Source organism: Diadema setosum, chromosome 13 (genome assembly GCF_964275005.1).
Source record: "Diadema setosum chromosome 13, eeDiaSeto1, whole genome shotgun sequence".
NCBI lineage: Eukaryota > Metazoa > Echinodermata > Echinoidea > Diadematoida > Diadematidae > Diadema > Diadema setosum.
In genome coordinates this window covers 10,755,481-10,777,323 of record NC_092697.1, presented here as the reverse complement: position 1 = coordinate 10,777,323, position 21,843 = coordinate 10,755,481, and the positions used below count along the sequence as shown (strand labels likewise).

Here is a 21,843-nt window from a genome sequence, read left to right as displayed (position 1 = left end):
AAGAAGAAATCATGTAGTCAATTGTTAACTTAGAGATTTTGTGCATGTGAGACTTGTATTTTTGTTAATAGCGTTATCAAATAAAGATCAATTGAATGTTGAAAATTACATTTTAAGATTGTACAGATTTTGATAGATTTTTTTTTTTTTCCCCCTGCACACCTAACTGTGGTATTAATGTTGCAGTCCCCACCCCGAATAAATTACGTATGCTGTGTCACAAATTATCAGGATTCAAAACGATCCATGCAAACAGTGTCTAAATGAACTTAAAACATAACTCACAAAACATTTTAATTGCGTGCTGGGTTGCATGACATGGCAAATGTAATTGAGCTGTAGCATTTTTCATACAATCTCTCAGTTAATTTTCTTTCCAATCAGTCAAATGTAGTCTGCAATAAGTTCTGTCTATCTATTGCTGTATCTAATCCACCTCTCCTTGTTACAACGTGAGCCTCCTGGTAATGACTACGTTACTGATTGGACGATCCGAGAAACTGTCTTGCCATTGAAGATAGAAAAAGTGAGACTCAAAATGAAAAGAACCATGACCAATATTTTATTTTTGTTTTGTTTTGTTTAGTTGTAAACTTGATGGAAATTGGATATTAGTGATTGGATATTGGATATTGGATGTTAAAGAGAAATAAGGTTTGAGCAAATGAACCGTCATTTTTGACCAATGAAGCTTAGAAGTAATGAACTGTAGCGTCCTTTAGTTGTCAGAAATGAGACTTTTTCATCGGGGACATGTACATGTACTTGGGGGAATAAAACAGAAGTTTGAAACGATCTACAGTAGGATCTTCCCTCTCATGGCTCTGTTTAATTTTCTGTCACTTCCCTATTACAGTTGCATTACAAGTGTGCTACAAGTTACAAAGGATGTATAATATATTTGTCATAAAAACTTCCTCTTGCAGCGTGAAAGCCCAGCTCTTATCTTTTCTGATTTCCCTGCTTTTTTCCCTGCCAGTCAGTAGGCCGAATGAAAGTTTTTGAATGCCTGTTGTGGGAGGTATCCCTTTGTCCTTGATCCATTACATAAACGAGAAAAAAAGGAAATGATCATATATACATCTATACTAAAGGAAGTGTACATGTTTTTATTTTATATGATTGTATTATACATACATATATTTTAGTACCCTTTTCATTTACAATGTGTTATTGGTCGAAGTTGGTCTAGTTTAAAAAGAAATGCATTAGGTTGGAGAAATTAACAGTCTCTTTTTTTGCTGTTATTTACCTATGCAATGAGCAGAAAGAAAAAATAAATGTTTCAAAAATGAAAGTTTTATGTGTATCTGCAGGCAGAGACAAAGGGAAAGTATATTATAGGAACCGTTTCTTGTGTTCTCTCATGGTTGTTTTTGTTTTTGTAATGGATAGTATGCGTAAGCTTACTCAATGAATGATGAGTGCCTAATCCAGGACATAAGGGGGGGGGGGGGGTGGGTGGGACATATAAAAAGTATAGTTGGTAAGGGTTAATTCTTGAGCAGTGTTTTAGATACAAATGCAAGAAGTTTGGTTTGGCATGTAATCACTGGTTATCTGAAGAATATTGATTCCAACCTTTAAAAAAAAAAAAAAAAAAAAAACTCTGAAGGAAAAGAAAATGAGCACTTGGAACAAAATTGCCAGAGTTCACTCAAATTCTTTATGTTAACATCACAATATCTTGAAATTATGTTCAATCAAGAGGGCATGCATCAAATTGACAGAGACCAAAAAGTCATAAGAATAGTAATAATAATGATAATTGTAATACAATACATTTATTAGGCGCTTAATACGAATGTTTCTAAGTGCACAGTTTACAGGAAAATCAATACTTTATCCAAATTGATAAAAAAAAAATACAAAAATCCCCCCCAAAAAGAGAGACAAAAATGTATATAATTCATGTATGATATGATAATATTAATAATGTACAATGTAACTGTCATAGTGACAGTCATCACTGATAATTGGGAAATATGCATCAAGGTACAGTATTGTTTGGTCTAATTTACAGATGAACAAATGCTCATTTCTGTTTTTTTCTCAAATGTGTATATACATGACATGGTAATGCAGAGGCATTTCAAATTCAGTGCTACAACAAGCTCTCCTCTCTAAAGTACTGGCAAGTCTTAAAAATGAGATCCCCAGCTTCATACCTGAGGACTTTTGTCTGTTCTATCTGCAAGCATTACTGTACGGTACTTTCTTTTGCTTTATTTGACTTATTTATTTTTTTTAATCTATTTCCTTTTTTTTTCCATGCCAGTGGCATGTGTAGATTTCTAATGGTCAGTGCCTACCTCAAAGTCTGTGGTCACATACCGGTCAGCCTGGTCATTGTGGTCATTCTTGCCATTCGTTTCCTAATGGCATTGGTATTAAATATCATTTTGTGCTGTGTATAGGACAAGTCTGATCCTGTCAGAGGTATTTTTCAGCACTCTGAATGCAAGGGACTTTATCTGCAGTCATCATTATTGTATTTTTTATTTTTATTTTTTTCCTTTTGGTTGGGGGAGGGGGCATGTTCTTGAGCCACAATAGAAACATACAAGATAAATCAAAGCTGTAGTATAATTTTTGGAACCCGCGAGGAAAAAGAAGAAAAAAGATATCACTTGACATTGACCGTTCTTTGTGAATAATAATCACATTTATCTAACAGTAATAGAGGCATGGACATGACAAAGACGGTCCAAATTCCTAATTCAGTCAAATATAAAAATGGGCCCAATTTTGATGAAGTATTATCATACAGTAGATGATTTGATTATACTAAAAAAAAATTGCTAGATGTTGAAATTCTGCTATTGCAGTCATTTAAGACTACCGGTATGTAGGATTATGCATTCTCTACCTTTTACTTTTAGTGCACGATTTGCCAGTTCTCCTCAAAGGGGAATTTCACTTCAGATTATGGTGCTATATAGAGTTATGTTGTTGCATGCAACTGTATAACTGATGGTGGCTGTACTCACTCTACCACAGAATGCAGTACCTGAAATCTTTGTTGCCAATTTGAAGTGCATTGCAATGAATTCCCTGGTGGCAGATCTAAAGAGGGGATGTGTAGTGATGTTGCCAGAGTGTATGTTTTTATTATTATTATGATGATGATGATGATGATGATGATGATGATGATGATGATTATCATCATCATCATCATTATTTGTATTTCATCATTTTTATTATCATTCATTAATTTTTCCCCCTTTTTTTTGAAGGGGGGGGGGGGAGTATTCTTTACCTCAATTTAAGCTGAAGCATTTAGGAAGGACAGGCAAGATGTGTGATGTGGATCAGATTATGTTTAATGGTAGGGAATGCCAACATTTTATTATGTCGTCTAACAGCCCCTCCCCCTGCAGAATAAGGTAAATGATGGAAATCTCAGAGGGGGAGAAATGCAAAGGAAATATTGTGTCCAGCATCATTGTATGGATTCTCATCAAAAACTGTAGTGTGCATTCACTCGGGTCAGTGTGTGAATTTCACAATGCACTTCAGCACTTTTTGCATCTGCAATGGTCAACTCTGTGGGAAGTTAAGTGCAGTGTTTTGTAGCTTCTGTATTTAAAAAAGAATGCTATTCCAGTCTGGAATAGTGGTCTTTGTTTTTGTTTTTGTTTGTTTGTTTGTTTGTTTGTGCCGCAATGCCAGCATGGGAAGGAGAAATACGTAGGGCAAAGAGAGTACATACTCCCAACACTTCAAAATTAAAATATTTTATGTGTGTATTTCATTACGCTTTTGGATGTAACGGCGTATTGCGTACAGTGTGCCATGGATGGATGAATGATGTGGGTTGTTTTATCTGTGAATGTATTAAGGCATCATCAGTTTCAGGACATGGCATTGATGCCTGCTGCAGGGAAAAAAGTGCATTTTTCCAAGAGTGAGAGTGGTGACATTAAATGTTTGCCATGTGTGATTAAAATTATCATACTTTGTTTTTGTTTTTTCTTCCTTCGTCATGGACAATGGCTTATCTCGTCCCACACATGCCTTTTCCGACACACGAGATATCTGATTTTTGTTACGTAGCGACGTTTCTTGAGGCATATGCATTGGTGTGTCTTGATATAACCATGTTTTAATTTTACCAATGATGTATCATAGATATATGTCAGCTCTTGAATAGTATAACTGAAAACTATGTACCGGTATTTTATGTTCAGTTTGGTGCATTGTAAGAGAGGATATCCATGGAAATGTCCAACTTAAACTCATCAAATGGAGAAAAAAAGAAAAGAAAAGAAAGACCCTGTAAATGTTATGTTCTGATGAGAGGACTTGTGCACTTTTGTTCGTCAAAATTGTTTTGTGTCTTACTGCAAGCTTACACTGCAATTATTATCAGCCATTTGGTAAGCAAATTGTGGAAGTTATTGTATGTATAGTTATGATATACCTATGTAGCTATCATAAAGTTACGATTGTATGTATCAAAATAAAATCAATATTGTATTATTTGCAGGCATTACACGTGTGAAATCTTTTTATTATGCTTTTGGTGATATGCACCTCCGTAAATTTGTCATTGGTGTTAGTGTTTATTTACATGTGTATATATGTGTGTATGTGTGTGTGGTAAAGTTTGTCTAAGTTCTCATGTCTGTGGCTTCCTGTAGTATCAGATTAATGGAAATTTTCCCCAGAAAAAAAAGAACAACAGGGAATAAAAAAAAATGACAAAACAAAAGCAAAGATCACTTACTGAAAGAAGTGAAGCAATATGTATATATAAAGTATGTAAGCGTCCATAGGGGGAATATATGCCTAAAAATGAAGTATCTTAAGGGGAAATTGTCGATTCCCCTAAAGGTTTTGACAATGTTTTTCAAAGCCTTATTATTGATCTGGAGCCTCTGGACTACTCCAAAGTAGGGAACAGATGGCATAGTGTGTATAAATTGAGGACTGTACCATCAATTCAATTTAGAGGAGATTGACAGGGATGCAAGAGAATGGGTGTATATATTGGATGTGCATAGAAAACGGGTCATTGGGGGAATTAAGGTACACGAATCTGCTTTTTATAAAAAAAGTTGTATTTTCTTAAATTAACATACAGAATTCAGTGGTATAAGATATTTTGTGCTTGTGTCAGTTCAATTCTGCATTGAGCCCATGTTAATGCATAATCTTTCAATTTTTCCAAATATTTTCATGCTTTTTATCAAAATTCCCCAAAACTAACATTTAAATTTTAATCTGCATTTCCCCTTATGGCTGGAAATATATTATATATATATATATTATATATATCCGTTTGGCATATATCTATCGGGAATATGTAGTTTGTTGAGGATTGAAAAGTGCTCAATGCTATAAAGCAGAGCATATTAGGTGGATCGCGACAGCGTGAAAGCGCCGGTAGCAGACAAGGCACCAAAACACAGGTACACCTATATATAAATATATATTACAGTCTATTCATAGTGACAGCAATGGACTTTAATAACCAGAACATGGCGGGACAGTGCAAGGTGTGTGTGTGTGTGTGTGTTTGTGTGTGTGTGTGTGTGCATATATATATATATATATACATATATTCGGTGTGACCGTACATCACAAAACAAAGAGTAACATGCATTGATTTTGTGTGTGGCCTGAAAATAGGTGAAATGTGTCAACCTTGCCATTTTTTGAGTTTTTCATATTTTCTGAAAGAGCAAATCTTCATCTTTATTGTTCTAAAGTTTAGGATCATAAAACAGACAGGAAATTGCGTTTTTAGCAGTTTTTTCTCGAGCGCTGTCTGTAGGGCAATGTGATAAGGTGTGTCCTAAAGTCCTCTTTTCATTTCTTAAAAACCCTTTGTACACTCAACTTTCAACTCTAGTAACTTTTGAAAAGATGATGCTACTGCTTTGAAAGTTGGCATTAATTATGGACAGAATGTGTTAATAAGGCATGCCCAATTTCAGCCTAATTTGATAATCCCTTCATTGTTGTTGCTTCGATGGTTTACATCCTGTTTTTTGTCACATTCATCGCACAGCTAGCATGGCTTGGTAAATATCAAGCGCTTGAATAGACCGTGTAGTTCAGAGCCTCTTTTCTCAGTTCACACTTTTCCAGAGTGTGTGCTTTCTTTCTGATAATTAGATAGGTTAGGAATGTCCATTGAGCTGAATTATACATCATTTTAAAGCTAAGAGTCTGCTCTTTCAGAATCTGCCCTTAACTAAAAATCCATGTCTAGCGACTTTTTGTTTGTTTTGTGATGCAGGGTCATATATGTATGTATGTATATGTATATATAATATGTACTATATGTATTATATACATTGTACATATGAATATTATATGGATGGAATGATAGTGGATGTAGTCATATTTTGAAGTTGGGCATACAACAGCACAGAATCACTTGCAAACATGCGCACACACACAACTAGATTCTAGATTTCACTGGTCACACAATGAAACAGTTTACATTCATTCCTAAGAGCAACATGCTCTAAAATTTAATATATACATAAGCTTTGATGCACGACTGAGGCACTGGACATGACTGGGCAATTCCACCCACCAATCCTCCCCCCCCCCCCAAAACAAACAAACAAACAAACAAACAAACAAACAAACACACAAACAAACAAACATAAAAACAGCAGCATGCACCCATAAACAGTCTTGGAGACACAGAAATGTATTTATTCTCACTATGCATGTCAAAAAAAACAAGGAAAAGTAGAAATTACGTGGTGCGTAATATATGTCCCCGCCGGAAGTAGCATTTCGTAGCAAAATGTACAATATAGGTCAAAAATCAAGGTCAAAGGTCAAAGAAGTCAAAGGTCAAAATTCTGTGTAGAAGTTTTGAAGCGCTCACCTAGTGCCATCACATAAAGCAAACGGAATCAAAATCGGGTAAGAAATGGCGAAGGAGTAGCATTTTGTAGCAAAATGTACAAAAAATGTAGGTCAAAAATTAAGGTCAAAGGTCAAAGAAGTCAAAGGTCAAAATTCTGTGTAGAAGTTTTGAAGCCCTCACCTAGTGCCATCACATAAAGCAAACAGAATCGAAATCGGGTAAGAAATGGCGAAGGAGTAGCATTTTGTAGCAAAATGTACAAAACAGGTCAAAAATCAAGGTCAAAGGTCAAAGAAGTCAAAGATCAAAATTCTGTGTAGAAGTTTTGAAGCCCTCACCTCGTGCCATCACATAAAGCAAACGGAATCGAAATCGGGTAAGGAATGGCGAAGGAGTAGCATTTTGTAGCAAAATGTACAATACAGGTCAAAAATCAAGGTCAAAGGTCAAAATTCTGTTTAGAAGTTTTGAAGCCCTCACCTAGTGCCATCACATAAAGCAAACGGAATCGAAATCGGGTTAGAAATGGCGAAGGAGTAGCATTTTGTAGCAAAATGTACAATATAGGTCAAAGGTCAAGGTCAAAGGTCACGACTGAAATTCTGTGTAGAAGTTTCAAAGCTCCCATGTAGTGCTATCATATAAAGCAAACAGAATCAAAATTGGCTCATAAATGACAGAGAAGTAGCAAATTGAAGATTTTGATCACACACGGACGCACACACGGACGGACACACGGACGGACGGACGGACAGACGGACGGACGGACGGACGGACACACGGACACACACACGTACGGAGCCCGTTTCATAGTCCCCTGCTCGAACTCGTTCGGCGGGGACAAAAAAGAAGAAAAGCATTTCACACTGTTGAAAGTGACAGCACTTGTTTTGTGAACAACTGTTAAGGTGCAAAAGTCAAGAGTGTTGAATGCACAATCTTTCTAGCATTTACAGACTGATGATGTGAGATATATAACACATGAAATTAAGGGATGGTGAAAAATCTTTTGCAGTACGTATGTTATTCTACACTGTGAAATCAAGATTATGCTCGGTGCACTCCCGATTTACAGAACACGGTTGACATGTATATCAAAATTCCAGTTTCAGCGAAAATAAAACTTCAGGCCGCAACATTATCGGCTCTCTGTTTTTATTGTTTATTTGTGTTTACAAGGAAACTTTGATATAACGAAAGAAAACTGCCAGTTCCGAGGACTTCGTTATAACAAGAGTCCACTGTAACAGCTGTGTAACTGAGATAACTTTCCCCACTGCCATGAGCTAAATTTATCCAAACATGCAATTGCATGCATGACAAAAATCACAAAGAGCTCACAAATTTGTAAAGAATCACATTACAACAATCAAGAAATATTGGTAGGAGAAATGCTATGGTAAAGCCTTTACTCAAATGTAAATTAAGTTGCGTCTCTTCCCATTACCGTATCACAGTTCATTCCATCGCGCTTCAAGACTACCCATGATGTTTTGCAAAGTGCATTGTTTTAACCACCCTCTGAAGAAGCAAGTCACTTTCCTCTTTCCATGTTGTGATACATATCATGGAACCATCTCATAAAGAGATAGTAATCATTGCATCAAGCAAGAACCAAGTTTGTTACCTTGCTGTACACATAATAACAGTACAGTGCACTGCTACAACAAATACAGTTATAGCAAAATTCCTGTTACAATAAAGTGAAAATTTGGGCTCCTAAATCATCAATTACAGTATTTATCTTTATATACTTCGATTTGTTTGGTTATAACAAAATTTCAATTCATGTGTATAATGAAAGAAAACTGCCGGTCCTGAGGGCTTTGTTATATTGGGAGTCGCCTGTACCTGAAATATGTGTACGTTACAATTGCCACCCAGCTCTTGAAACAACCAACCATAAACTAGCCAATGCAATGTGCATCAAGTTAACAGGATTGGATGATTTTGACAGTAAGGCATAATTTGATAGCATAAGAGACCTGTGTGCACACATTGCATCAACAAAGAACTAAATGTGTATCTGCTTCCTGCAGATCTCCTCTTAAGATGTTCCGTACACAAGTCCACATGACACAGACTTTTAAGTACTCCTCATTGCTCATCCTAGTTTTAAAGACCAATAACATTGACATACCATAGTCAGATCAAAGCTCAGTTTTATGCACGCAGCGTTGTACTGCTACATCACATACATGTAGATCATGACTGCCTTCCAGCAGTCCAAAGACTGGTGATTTTAGAACACAGCTTCTGTACATATGCACTGCAAATATCAATTATAATACACTTGTATGTCTCTTGGTGGTGTTTTTTTTTTTTTTTTTTTTTTTTTTTTTTTTTTGGGGGGGGGGTATTTTTTTCAGCATTGCACAAAAATGTGATAAATCATTCTTCTCAATCACTGAAAATATTACCATTCTACTTTTAGGTACATCATTTGTGATTGTAAACACAAAAATGTTCTTCCACAGGAGAACATTACATGTTCCACCATCAAATACTTATACAATACATGTGTAGGCCATAATATGTAGGTTACACGTATATCTGTACAAACACTGGAGCTGAGCTCAGCTAGTAAAGCATCATACAAGTCTCTACAATTCTGAGAATCCATGTTTCATATGGATGATGTTACATAGCGGTAACATGTGCAAACATATTCTACATTTTTCCCATCCTCTGTCACTATAGCTAATGACAAGTGGTATCGTAACAAAAATTTGCATCCATAAAAAAAAAAATTGAAAAAAAATTGATTATGTTAAAAAAAAGAATGATTACAAGCAAAACCTTGAAAATTTGTCATCCAGGCAATGACATGAGACAATAATACAGAGTGAATGCAATGAAAATTTAGTGAATTGCTTCTTTGACACATGATACCAAACTGAAACCTATCTGTTTTTCACCAATATTACACTGGACTTTTGCTTCTTCTTTTTCAGTTCATTTTTGCTTGGTGCAAAACTTTCTAAGATTTCAGCATGATATTGCTCATGCAATTCTTCTGAACATCCTGTTCCTAAACAAAACTGCCCACTTATCAAACTTCCTATTCCAAAAGTCTTTAATGGATATTAACCAGTTCTACAGCTGCACAGTACCATTCAATATTCAGAACTGTGATACACTGCAGTTTTCCAAATTTCAGACAAAGGCATGCAGAGCAACTGCATGAATATCCTATTAACATCTTTCATCCAAGCCACATTCAATGCAAAACATCCTATTAACATCTTTCATCCAAGCCACATTCAATGCAAAACATTGCACACAAATTAGTCTCGATCAAACTGAAGAATCTCCTTCTAAAGACATATCATTCAAATGCTTCAAGCAAACACATTCCACAAAGCCAAATTACAATAAGGCGGTGTTTGTCCCTGCAATGCTTCGAGGAAGAAAATTGTGGTGGATTCTTTCTTCTCTGATTAAGAAATCACTTGCTCCTTGAGCACTGAAACAACTCTCTTCAAAGAAGTCCACTCCATCACTGTCAGTGGCTCCATTTGGATAGATGCTGCCAAATACGATTTTTAATCCAAAAGCAATCAATTTCTGAATCATCACCTCACAGCTGCTCCTCAACTTTCCATTTCATTTCCTGCAGCCACACAGTCTTTACTTTTCGATGTGATCTGGGCACGGATGCGTGTAAGGCTATCTGGTATGAGGCTATCTGGCAGAGGCTTTCTTTGCATCTGCGATCATAATCCTCTCCTCCTCTTCCAGGCGTCGAAGTTTCTGCTCGTGCTTCACTTGCATTCTCTTCCTCAAGTCTTCCAACTCTTGCCTCTGATTGGGGCAATATGAAAGGAGCGATAATTAAAATTTCTTTTAATGACATGACCAAATGCATGCGCACATTAAAAATGGAAATGGGCTTTGTTTTATTTCCTCAAATTCATTCACATGATTTGTCTAGCTGATCATTGCATTTCCTATAAATTTCCTATGAGCTGTCAATTTCTTTTGAACTGTGTTTCACTTTTACTGGGAGAAAACAACTGCAATAATTATGACAACGGAGCATGATTTTAAATACTTTTCTACTCCTTTTCACCTGTAGGAGTCAAGTCTTCGACATAAGACATTTAATTTTGCCTTCAGATAATTGGTGACCCACTTAATACCCGATTTCCTGATTATTCTTGTTTATTGTTGTCATTGTTGTTGTCTGATTGACATTGCAAGAGTAGATATTGATAAAATAAACTAAAATTCTAAAATTCATATTGATAAAGGAAATAAAGTAAAAGTACCAGGTCAACTGCTTTTTATATATCCAAAATACAATAAACTTTGAAGTTTCAAGCAATTTTGTCTCTTCCCAAATGTAACATTTTGTTTTACTCTCGGAAAGAATGCTTAGGTATTATGTTTCACTGTTAAACAAGTCTAATCTACAAACTGGGATAAATATTGTGTACATTACAAGTCGAGAGCTCAGCATTTGCCAGGCTACAGGTCTATCTTCCATTTCCTGTTCAACTCCTCTATTTGTACTTACATGCATCTTGCTTTCTGGAGGATACATGTCTTTCTGTTAGGGAAACAGAAGATGAAATACATCAAGTCTGATTACTTTGATGGCATTTAATATAAGGTATATCTAAGAATATGAAATTCAATTTGGAATGTTGGACATGTATAAAGAACTTCTTGGTTAACTACTGCATGATTGATAGATATTGTTTTTGTTTGTTTGTTTTCTTTTTGTAAATCACAGTTCTACCTTATGAAATCACATTGATTTTGAAACTTGAACTTGGAATGTGTGTTCTCTGAATATAGAAATTTTTATCAGAGGGACAGCATTTCCAGAGCTGGGAAACCCTGGAATTCATCAATGTGCACATATGATCCAAAGTATTACGTAATTTCTTTCAAACATTAATATGTGATAATATGGTAAAAACATGCATTCATTCTCTACCTCTGCTCCATCTACAAGAACAGTGTGAATAAATTACATTCCTTCCAGTATATGACCATGAATTGACTCCTGATAGTCCAATTACATGTAAATGCAATGCAATTTGAACTGGTTTACCCATGTGGCTGCATATTCAATTTTGAAACATAAATGTACATATTTGTTGCTGGGGTGACAAGACCTTGTATCTGCAATTTTGGTGAAAATTACTTTTTTTGGATTAATAGTCAAATAATGGGTTAAGTGATGTCCTGTCCAAATCCCAACTGTCTTACTCTAAAAATGAAGCCACCACGGCATGTCAAAGGAAAGGCTATCCCATTCGCTATAGTGCTTTGGCCGCCATGTTTTTTTGCTCTCCTGAACATTTGACATTTTGTAGATACGAGGTCTTGTCGCCCCAGCGACGATATGTAAAATCATCTTTCCAATTCATGGAAAGTGTAACATACCACTTTCTGCGACACATATTTCTCAAAGAGGTCTGTCTGATTGAAGTAGTAGAACATCGCTACAGGAAACATTACATAGATTGACATCTGAATGGAGACATAAAACAAAATATGCAAAGAAAACCAAAGAAAGGTTCCACATAAATGACAAGAAGTTTGCAACTAAAGTTCCAGTTACAACTGATTGTAACGAGGTTTTCAACACTCATGGATGTTGGCGTACCTTTCACGCATCATTCACCTGCACACACACCGGCAGTCGTTGAAAATCAAAGTCCCATTCCACACAAGTCGTATGTGAACCTTGGTGTCCGCTGGACTTTTATTCAGCCGAAAATGATGTGTACAGTTGGAGTGAAATGATTCTTCACTCAATGAGCTACTTGAAGATGTCGAGTTGTAACTAACTATTTTGAGGTCTTGCACCCTGGTTTTGTTTCAGGCTCTCAAGCTTCATGCATATGATTATTTTACTGAGTCCGCCCCTCTTGGAAACCAAATTAAAATGTAACATTAAATATGGCACATAGATGTCCCTCCCCTTGCCGACACAATTAACCAATCATATAGATTACCATTGGTCATCTGATGAATAATTATGAAGTGGACACTCCACAAGGCACTGTCAGCAAAATAAAGACTAGTGTCAGCACAATAAAGACTAGTGTCAGCACCTAGGGACTAATGTCAGCACATTACCCCCTTGTCAACTTAAAGCTAGTACTCATGGGGCAGATAAAACTGTCACTCCTCATCTTGTTTTGACCAGTGTCAGACTTCCACCAGTTATACCTTTTCTTTACAACTGGTATTCCCTTGACTCGATTCCAGGTGCCTACAGCTGACCATTTAAACAAGTGTGATCCCTCTCATCGAATTCAGGATACCTTATGTAACGTGCAAAGAAGGGTCATATCAGCATTTTGAGACACTTTCTTATACTGTACATTGTCTACCAGGAACACTTTGTTATTATGTACATTGTCTCCCAGAAACAATTTGTTATTATATACATTGTCTCCCAAAATGAAGCTTCTCAGCAATTTCAGCATTTCTCATTTTCGAGAAAGACACTCATCAGCAGTTTGGCTTCTCTTCTACTTTGGATGGTCTGCCCGGACCGATCTGCAGCTCTATGTCCTGGCTTCTCTTCTACTTTGGATGGTCTGCCCGGACCGATCTGCAGCTCTATGTCCAAGCACAATAATGTGCAATGAATATGTTATTAGTCATATTCATTATGATAGGCCCTATATTCCTTATGCTTCGTCACAGACATCCCCCTACCCAAGACGATGAAAAGGGAATGGAATGTAGTTGAAAGTTTTCACTTCATTAAGACCCTTTTCATACCCAAATTAGAATAGTTGGATGGATACTTGCGAGTCACTGTTCTGTATGAAATGAAACAATCATTATTAAATCATAAACCACGAAATCACATAAACATTATTACTCATGCATTTGTACATAACACCAGAAGCATAATCGATCATATTTCTTGAGTCAGTGCATATTTTGTCACATTTAATGACGACACACTTCCAGTTTTCAAAGTGTCCATGCTAGTTCAATATGCATGTGTGTTCGGGTTCATCGCTGATTATTCGAATCTCTTGACTTCTAGTTACTCAGTCTCTTGATGCACGGTTTCCTTTGGATAGCAATGTTCAACATGTTATGTCTAGGGTACAATTGTGAGCTCTCTTTCACTATTGGCAAGGCAGAGTTGACACACATAATTATTTCATTCAAACGGTAGGTATTGCATGCTTACCGGGCCTAGTCTGGCTTTATAACATGTATATATTTCCCATGATCGGTTGCTTTAGGAGTTGAAATTAGCCAGTTACACGAATACCTAACTTTGCCCTTTTTTTTTTTTTTTTTGTCAACATACAATTAGCATACATGAACACTTACAGTTATATCTTAACTGAAAATATGAGATACAAGTACTACCTCATCCGCCATCTTAGTCATGTCATGCCATTTCAGATATATTACATTCTAGATAAACCGTCTGCATTCCCATTTTTGCTACCGCTCCTGTGCTCAAGTTTCATTGAGTGTGTCTGTAGTGCCAGACTCCATCTCATCAGTCTTGGGTTTTGATTTTTCATCGTGTGGAGCCATTTCAAAGGATTGTGATCGGTCTGTACGAGGAACTGTCGTCCAAACAAGTATGGCTGGAATTTTTGGGTGCTCCACACGATTGCCATACACTCTTTCTCGATAGTGGCATACTTTTGCTCTCTTGGCAGTAACTTTCTGCTTATGTATGCCACTGGGTGATCATCACCTTCATCATCCCTTTGACTCAAAACTGCTCCAATTCCCCTTTCTGAGGCATCTACCTGTACGATGAATTCTTTGGAGAAGTCGGGATTTTTGAGCACAGGTGAGCAAGCAAGGGACTTCTTCAGGGACTCAAATGCCTGGCCACATTCGTTGTTCCACCTAACTAGTCTAGGTTCACTTTTACGAGTGAGGTCCGAGAGTGGGGCTGCCACTTTGCTATAGTTTGGAATGAACTTCCTGTAGTAGCCTGTTAGGCCCAAGAAGGCTCTGACATCCGTCTTTGTTGCAGGCTGCGGGTAATTCATTACTGCCTCCACTTTAGCTGGTTCGGGTTTCACACAACCCCCTCCCAAAACAAACCCCAGATAGAGTACCTCCCTCCTGGCGACTTTACACTTACTGGGTTTTGCTGTTAGGCCTGCTGCTCTCAACCTTTCTAGCACTTCCCGGACATGGACCAGATGCTGCTCCCAAGATTCACTGTAGATGATAATGTCATCTATGTACGCAGTCGCAAACTTGCTTAATCCACGCAGCACCTGATCTACAAGCCGCTGAAAGGTGGCTGGCGCGCCCTGCATCCCAAAAGGCATCACATTGAATTGAAAGAGGCCAAAGGGTGTAATAAATGCAGACTTTCTCTTTGCATCGTCGGTTAGGGGAACTTGCCAGTACCCTTTTGTCAGGTCGATCGTGGTCATAAACTTGGCCTTTCCTAGCTCGTCTATGATGGCTTCTATATTGGGCATTGGGTATGCGTCAAATTCAGTCACTTGGTTAAGTTTGCGATAATCGACGCAAAGTCGAAGGGTGTCATCTTTCTTTCTAACAATCACAAGGGGGCTAGCATATGGGGAATCGGAAGGGGAGATGATTCCCGCATCCAACATCTCATCTAGTTCTTTCTTTACTGTATCTTTTAACGCATGTGGGAGTCGGTATGCCCTCTGTCTGATTGGGCGGTCATTTGTAGTGATTAAGTCATGTCTCACTACATCCGTCCGTCCAGGTTTGTCACTAAGGATGTCGCTATACTCCCCTACTAGGTCAGTCACTTGTTTCGTCTGTGCATCTGAGAGGTAGTCTGGTATCTTGACCTCAGATGGGGACACTTCACAGGTCATTGACTCGATGACCTCGTCTAATTCCTCACACTCGGCACTTTCAACGTCTATGTACAATGTACTCTCCCGCTCTCGCCACTCACGCAGCATGTTTGTATGAAACACGCGGTGTTTCTTTCTTTTGTCCCCCATCTCAATCACATAGTTAACGTCACTCAGCTTTTGTATCACTGGATAGGGGCCTTGCCATTTAGCCATTAGCTTATTAGTGCTGCATGGGAGTAGCACCAGCACTTTTTGGCCTACATTCAGGTCTTTTGCTCTGGCTTTCCTATCATACCACACTTGTTGTTTCTTCTGGGCCATGGCTAGGTTTGTCTGGGCTGCCTTCGTGATTGCGGCCAGATTTTCTCTGCTCCTTAGCACATACGTCACTATGCTCTCTTGTGAGGGAATTTCACCTGTCCAGGTCTCCCGAATGATATCTAGGGGTCCCCTTACTCTGTGCCCATACAAAAGTTCAAATGGGGAGAATCCCGTTGATTCTTGGGGAACCTCTCGGTATGCAAACAACACATAGGGGATGAGTTCATCCCAGGTCACATCCCCTTCTGTAGTGTACGGTTTCAGCATCCCCTTCAAAGTCCCATTAAATCTCTCTACCAGTCCGTTGGCTTGGGGGTGATAAGGGCTGGTCCTTAGCTGCTTGATACCCAGACTACTACACAGCTGTTTCATTAGGAGGGACATAAAGTTTGACCCCTGATCTGTTAAGAGCTCGTCTGGAATCCCTACTCGGCTGAAGATCTTTATCAGTTCGTCTGCCACCTTTTCAGCCTCTACTGAGGGGAGGGGTACTGCCTCGGGATAACGTGTTGCGTAATCACAGAGGACAAGGATGTATTTATTGCCCTTTTTGCTTCTTGGTAAGGGGCCCACAATATCCATAGCAACCTTCCTGAATGGCCTGCCGATCACTGGGACTGACACTAGTTTTGCCTTCCCTCCCCGGTACTGACTTGCACACTTTTGGCATGGACCACATGTTTTGCAAAATTCTGCTACATCCCGGAATATCCCTGGCCAGTAGAAATTTTGCATCAGCCTCTGTTGTGTTTTACCAACCCCCAACTGACCTGCCGTCAGATTGTCATGTGCAATATGTAGCAGCTTTCCTCTGTACTGCTTAGGGACTACTATTTGTCTGTATCCCTCCCCTTGGGCTTGATTTGCACCAGACCATTTACGCATGAGCACCCCCTTGTCCACATAAAAGTAGCATTTCGTGTTTCCATCCTCCTCCTCTACTTTCTCCCAAATTGACTTTAGGCCTATGTCCTCTTGCTGGGCTTGAATTAATTCTGTTACCCCCATGTCTAATTGGCTGTGCCCTCTACTTCTTGAGTCTATGGATTCTTTCTTCCCCATCTGTTCTCCTGCTTTGTGGCTACTTTCTTCCCCCTCGTGAGATTCCCCATCCATGGGAGCTTTGTCAGCATCAACTACTTCATCATTTCCCTCATTCATGCTGAATAAGTCTCTCACACGAACTTGGGAGTTCTCCCTCTCTGTTCTCTCGTTTTCTACCTTTTCTTTTTCCACGCGAGCCTGGCTCCGTGTTACTACCAAGCCCTCTTCCTTTCCACTCACTACGGGCATTTTCAACTCGGGGTCTTCTTCATGGACAAGTTCATTGCCCAGTATCATGTCTACTTCAATATCATCGACTACTCCCACACGAATCCACTTCTGAATACCATAGGCATCACTCGTCAGATGTACTCTGGCCACTGGTAGCTCTTTCTTAATGAATAAACCCCTAACATGGATTGTCTCTCCTGGGATAATGAGGTCAGGGTCTACTACGTCTACTCTAGCAAGGGAATGGGTGCAGCCTGAATCACGCAATAGGCTCACCTTTCTTCCTCCTAGCATAGCCTGGCTAGTGTATGCCTCTAAGAATTTGTGGGGTCTAGATCTACAGAAGTATGCAGGGCCTTGTTTTGCATCCCTTTCCTCCTTTGGGGTAGATTTTTGAGCGTTCTGACAGTTTACTGCTATGTGCCCTAGCTTGCCACACTTATAGCACTGTATCTTCCCCCGACTGCCTTTCTGTTCTTGGTTGTGTACCGGTTTCTGGGGTATGTTTTCCCCTTTCCCGCTCCCAAAACTGGGCTTTCCTCCAGATTTAGGGAATGATCTGAGGTCCTGTCTGCCTCCTGTGTATCCCTGGGGCTTTCCCATTCCTTTTCTACTCTGCACATATTGGTCTGCGAGCCTCGCCATGGCCTGAAGTGTTGGCGGCTCATGATCCCGGAGCCATACTCTTAAGTCATAGGGGACTTGCTTCAACATTTGCTCCATAAGGATTTGCTCCTTCAATTTGTCAACATCTGTGTCTGCTCCCGCCCCCTCTAGCCAACGCCCTAACAGGTCGGAGAGCTTCACAGAGAATTCTGTGTACGTCTCTTCTTTGTCAACTCTCAACTCTCTAAACTTAACCCGGTACGCATCTGGAGTCAGGTCATATCTACGCAGTATGGCTGCTTTCACTGCGTCGTAGTCCCTACTACTCTCTAATGACAGTCTGGCATATGCTTCTCTGGCCTTTCCTGACAACAGTGGGGCCAGTTGTAGTGCCCATACATCCCTAGGCCAGTTATTCAAATGGGCCATCTTTTCAAAAGTACGCAGGAATACATCTACATCCTCCCCTTCTTTGTAAAAGGGAAGTTGCCGCCTAATACCTCCCTCCACCACGCTTGCATTTCCAGGTGCTGCGCCAGGCATGTTTTCACGCTTTTCTTTTTCTAGCTCTGCTAGCCGCACTTGCATTCTCAACTTTTCTAATTCAAAGCGCATGCGCGTTTCTTCTAAAGACTCTTTGCGTGCAGCAGCATTTTGGGCCTCATCCCCATCTGTGCTAACAACAGTCGCCTCTGGCTGAGATGAAACTTGCCCTTTATTTGCCTCTTCTATGCTCTGAACCAACTGATTTCTATTCAGTCCTTCATGTGGCAGCCCCAACTCTTCACACTTTTGCCTCAACTCTTGCATTCTTAACTGACTTAAGTTGCTTTCCCCCTCCATGTTAATACAGTCTTAACAACAACCTGTCACAACACTTAGGATATAACAGTGATTATTTGTAGTACTGTTTACCCCCTCTGCCTTGCCGTGAAATTGACCGAGAGAAGCTCACTTACCCCTACGATAAGACTTTTGCTCTCCCTGTCAATCGTCCCTGGCGATGTGTTGTGGTCACCCTGCTCAGCTGTCTGCTGCTCCGTGTAGTCTCGTCCCTCCTGGGTCCCAGACTCCGTCCTGACGGCACCGTCCACGTCCTCGTCTCAGCCCGTCCCTGGACCGGCGTCTGTCTGCAACCTGGTCAGCCCAATGTCGAAAGCGTTGAAGACATCACAACTGCGTTGCAGACGACTGACTTCATGCAGCTCAGCTTAGCTTTTCAAATTGTTCTCTCAATGTTGGGACTCGCCAAACTTCTGAGTCTCAAGAAACTGTTCTATAACAGCAACCTCACAACCAGCATGGTTGCTACTCGGCTACTCAGGTGATATTTCTGGATCACACAGAAAACAGAAACAGTCTCAACTGATGGTTGCTTGCTTGCAATTTCATGGGAGTTCATCCCACCGCTGCCACCAAGTGTAACGAGGTTTTCAACACTCATGGATGTTGGCGTACCTTTCACGCATCATTCACCTGCACACACACCGGCAGTCGTTGAAAATCAAAGTCCCATTCCACACAAGTCGTATGTGAACCTTGGTGTCCGCTGGACTTTTATTCAGCCGAAAATGATGTGTACAGTTGGAGTGAAATGATTCTTCACTCAATGAGCTACTTGAAGATGTCGAGTTGTAACTAACTATTTTGAGGTCTTGCACCCTGGTTTTGTTTCAGGCTCTCAAGCTTCATGCATATGATTATTTTACTGAGTCCGCCCCTCTTGGAAACCAAATTAAAATGTAACATTAAATATGGCACATAGATGTCCCTCCCCTTGCCGACACAATTAACCAATCATATAGATTACCATTGGTCATCTGATGAATAATTATGAAGTGGACACTCCACAAGGCACTGTCAGCAAAATAAAGACTAGTGTCAGCACAATAAAGACTAGTGTCAGCACCTAGGGACTAATGTCAGCACATTACCCCCTTGTCAACTTAAAGCTAGTACTCATGGGGCAGATAAAACTGTCACTCCTCATCTTGTTTTGACCAGTGTCAGACTTCCACCAGTTATACCTTTTCTTTACAACTGGTATTCCCTTGACTCGATTCCAGGTGCCTACAGCTGACCATTTAAACAAGTGTGATCCCTCTCATCGAATTCAGGATACCTTATGTAACGTGCAAAGAAGGGTCATATCAGCATTTTGAGACACTTTCTTATACTGTACATTGTCTACCAGGAACACTTTGTTATTATGTACATTGTCTCCCAGAAACAATTTGTTATTATATACATTGTCTCCCAAAATGAAGCTTCTCAGCAATTTCAGCATTTCTCATTTTCGAGAAAGACACTCATCAGCAGTTTGGCTTCTCTTCTACTTTGGATGGTCTGCCCGGACCGATCTGCAGCTCTATGTCCAAGCACAATAATGTGCAATGAATATGTTATTAGTCATATTCATTATGATAGGCCCTATATTCCTTATGCTTCGTCACACTGATACAGTAAAATCTAAAGCAAAAAGATTTTCAAATTAAATCTGTGTTCTGCCATGTAATCTCTAAATGTGAAAGAAAAATAAATAAATGATCACAATAGTTTGTGATTGTGACAAAATGTATTTGAAAGATGTTGAATGCAAAAGATGTGGTAGAACTGCAAAATGCCCACCACCATATCATCCTTTTGTTTCACTTTTGCATGCTAAACAGGTATATAAGTGTGCTTATGTTTAAAGTTTACAGAAATGTTACTGCTTATGGATTAAAATATTCAGATTTTTAAGAATGAATGTCAATCAAAGAGGTTTAGGGGCCATGCACAATTTACCTTAAAATGACTCATAGCATTCTTGATATTTCAGGTCATAGAATTGTATTTTAATGTGTTGCAGATTTTCTACAATGCCATTACAATCCTACTTTATAATTACACTAATATAATAAAATTGCGATAACATATTTCTTTAAAAGTGCATTAGACATAATGAATACCACATCTATATTAATTTGCTCACTACTCCCCATACACATATTAGTGACTTCCTGGCATTTGTATGTATTTGAATATATCCCTTTTAGGTAGCCCTTGGTGACAGATTCCCCTCAAGCCTAAGCAAGTTGCTAGAAGTTTGTGTGTTGTTGTTGTCACACTTAAGCTCATTCCATTTCATTCAAACTCACATATTACCAGTTTATGCAGTATTGAATACTGAAGATACAAATGCCTTTTCAACATCTCAGTTGTAAGTTGCAGACAGAGGTAAATGATAGATCTAGATGAAACTAATCCCAAATCTGTTACACTTCACTTAGAGTTTTTTCCTTTCAGCGAAACGGGGGGGGGGGGGGGGGGGGGGGGGGGCTTTGGACGAAGGGTGGTGATCCCATTAACGCGACGCTCCACCACCCAACCCACCCTTTCGGCACAAGCCTCATCGACATCAGACAGCTGAATTCCTAGGACTCCTAACCAGTCCATAGGTAGGTACACTTGTTTACAACTTTCAGGTCAATGCCTAGCATGTTGTCTAAGTTCCTAATATTGGGTTTTTGCTCTAAAGACTAAGGGGCTAAGGCAAGGGTCTAGACCTAACGTTAGAGTAAACAAATAAAATTTACTAATGTTAAACTAGCCCGAGCAGACGCCGTACAGCCGCTGGGCTGTAACTGTGCGTATAGTTAATTAAACATGTTAACATAAAACTTTTAGGGATCTGCATAGTGATGGCGCTCACAACCACACCTTCGATTTCAATCGGTGGGACTACATTCAGTACTTTGGCCCACAGTCACACCGTCTTTGCAAACAGTTTCTTGCACATCATAGCATTACTAAGTTTCAATATATCATGCACTGTACCTTGACAACTTCCAGCTTCCAAGTCCCCATTATTACAGATCTGGATCTAATCTGATTGCTGAATACTACTAGCTTTTTCGTTCCTTCCCTGGTCAAGTTCGATTCGCCTTCGAAGAATTGCGCAACACAGATGGCTTGCATCAGAAGGATCTTTGCTTGCTTGCATGCGGCGCACGCCAG

The 21,843-nt window shown here is 39.3% G+C and overlaps 1 protein-coding gene across 1 annotated transcript; it reads right to left on the bottom strand.

Annotated features, from left to right (window-relative positions):
* Positions 1–9,145: 9,145 nt before the first annotated feature.
* On the bottom strand, positions 9,146–21,804 carry LOC140236909 (protein PET100 homolog, mitochondrial-like). Its single transcript, XM_072316845.1, has 4 exons — positions 21,664–21,804; positions 12,233–12,319; positions 11,355–11,387; positions 9,146–10,639 (listed from the first exon to the last, which is right to left on the bottom strand). Exons 1-4 carry the CDS (start codon positions 21,802–21,804, stop codon positions 10,520–10,522), a joined length of 381 nt encoding a protein of 126 aa, XP_072172946.1. The 3' UTR covers positions 9,146–10,519.
* Positions 21,805–21,843: the final 39 nt, after the last annotated feature.

Coding starts and splice junctions, on each gene's coding strand:
- LOC140236909 (XM_072316845.1), bottom strand. CDS start 21,804: ATGCAAGCCATCTGTGTTGCGCAATTCTTCGAAGGCGAATCGAACTTG. Junction 11,388..12,232: donor AATATGTGTCGCAGAAAGTG/GTATGTTACACT, acceptor TTTCCCTAACAG/AAAGACATGTATCCTCCAGA. Junction 10,640..11,354: donor CTCCAGAAAGCAAGATGCAT/GTAAGTACAAAT, acceptor TGCCCCAATCAG/AGGCAAGAGTTGGAAGACTT.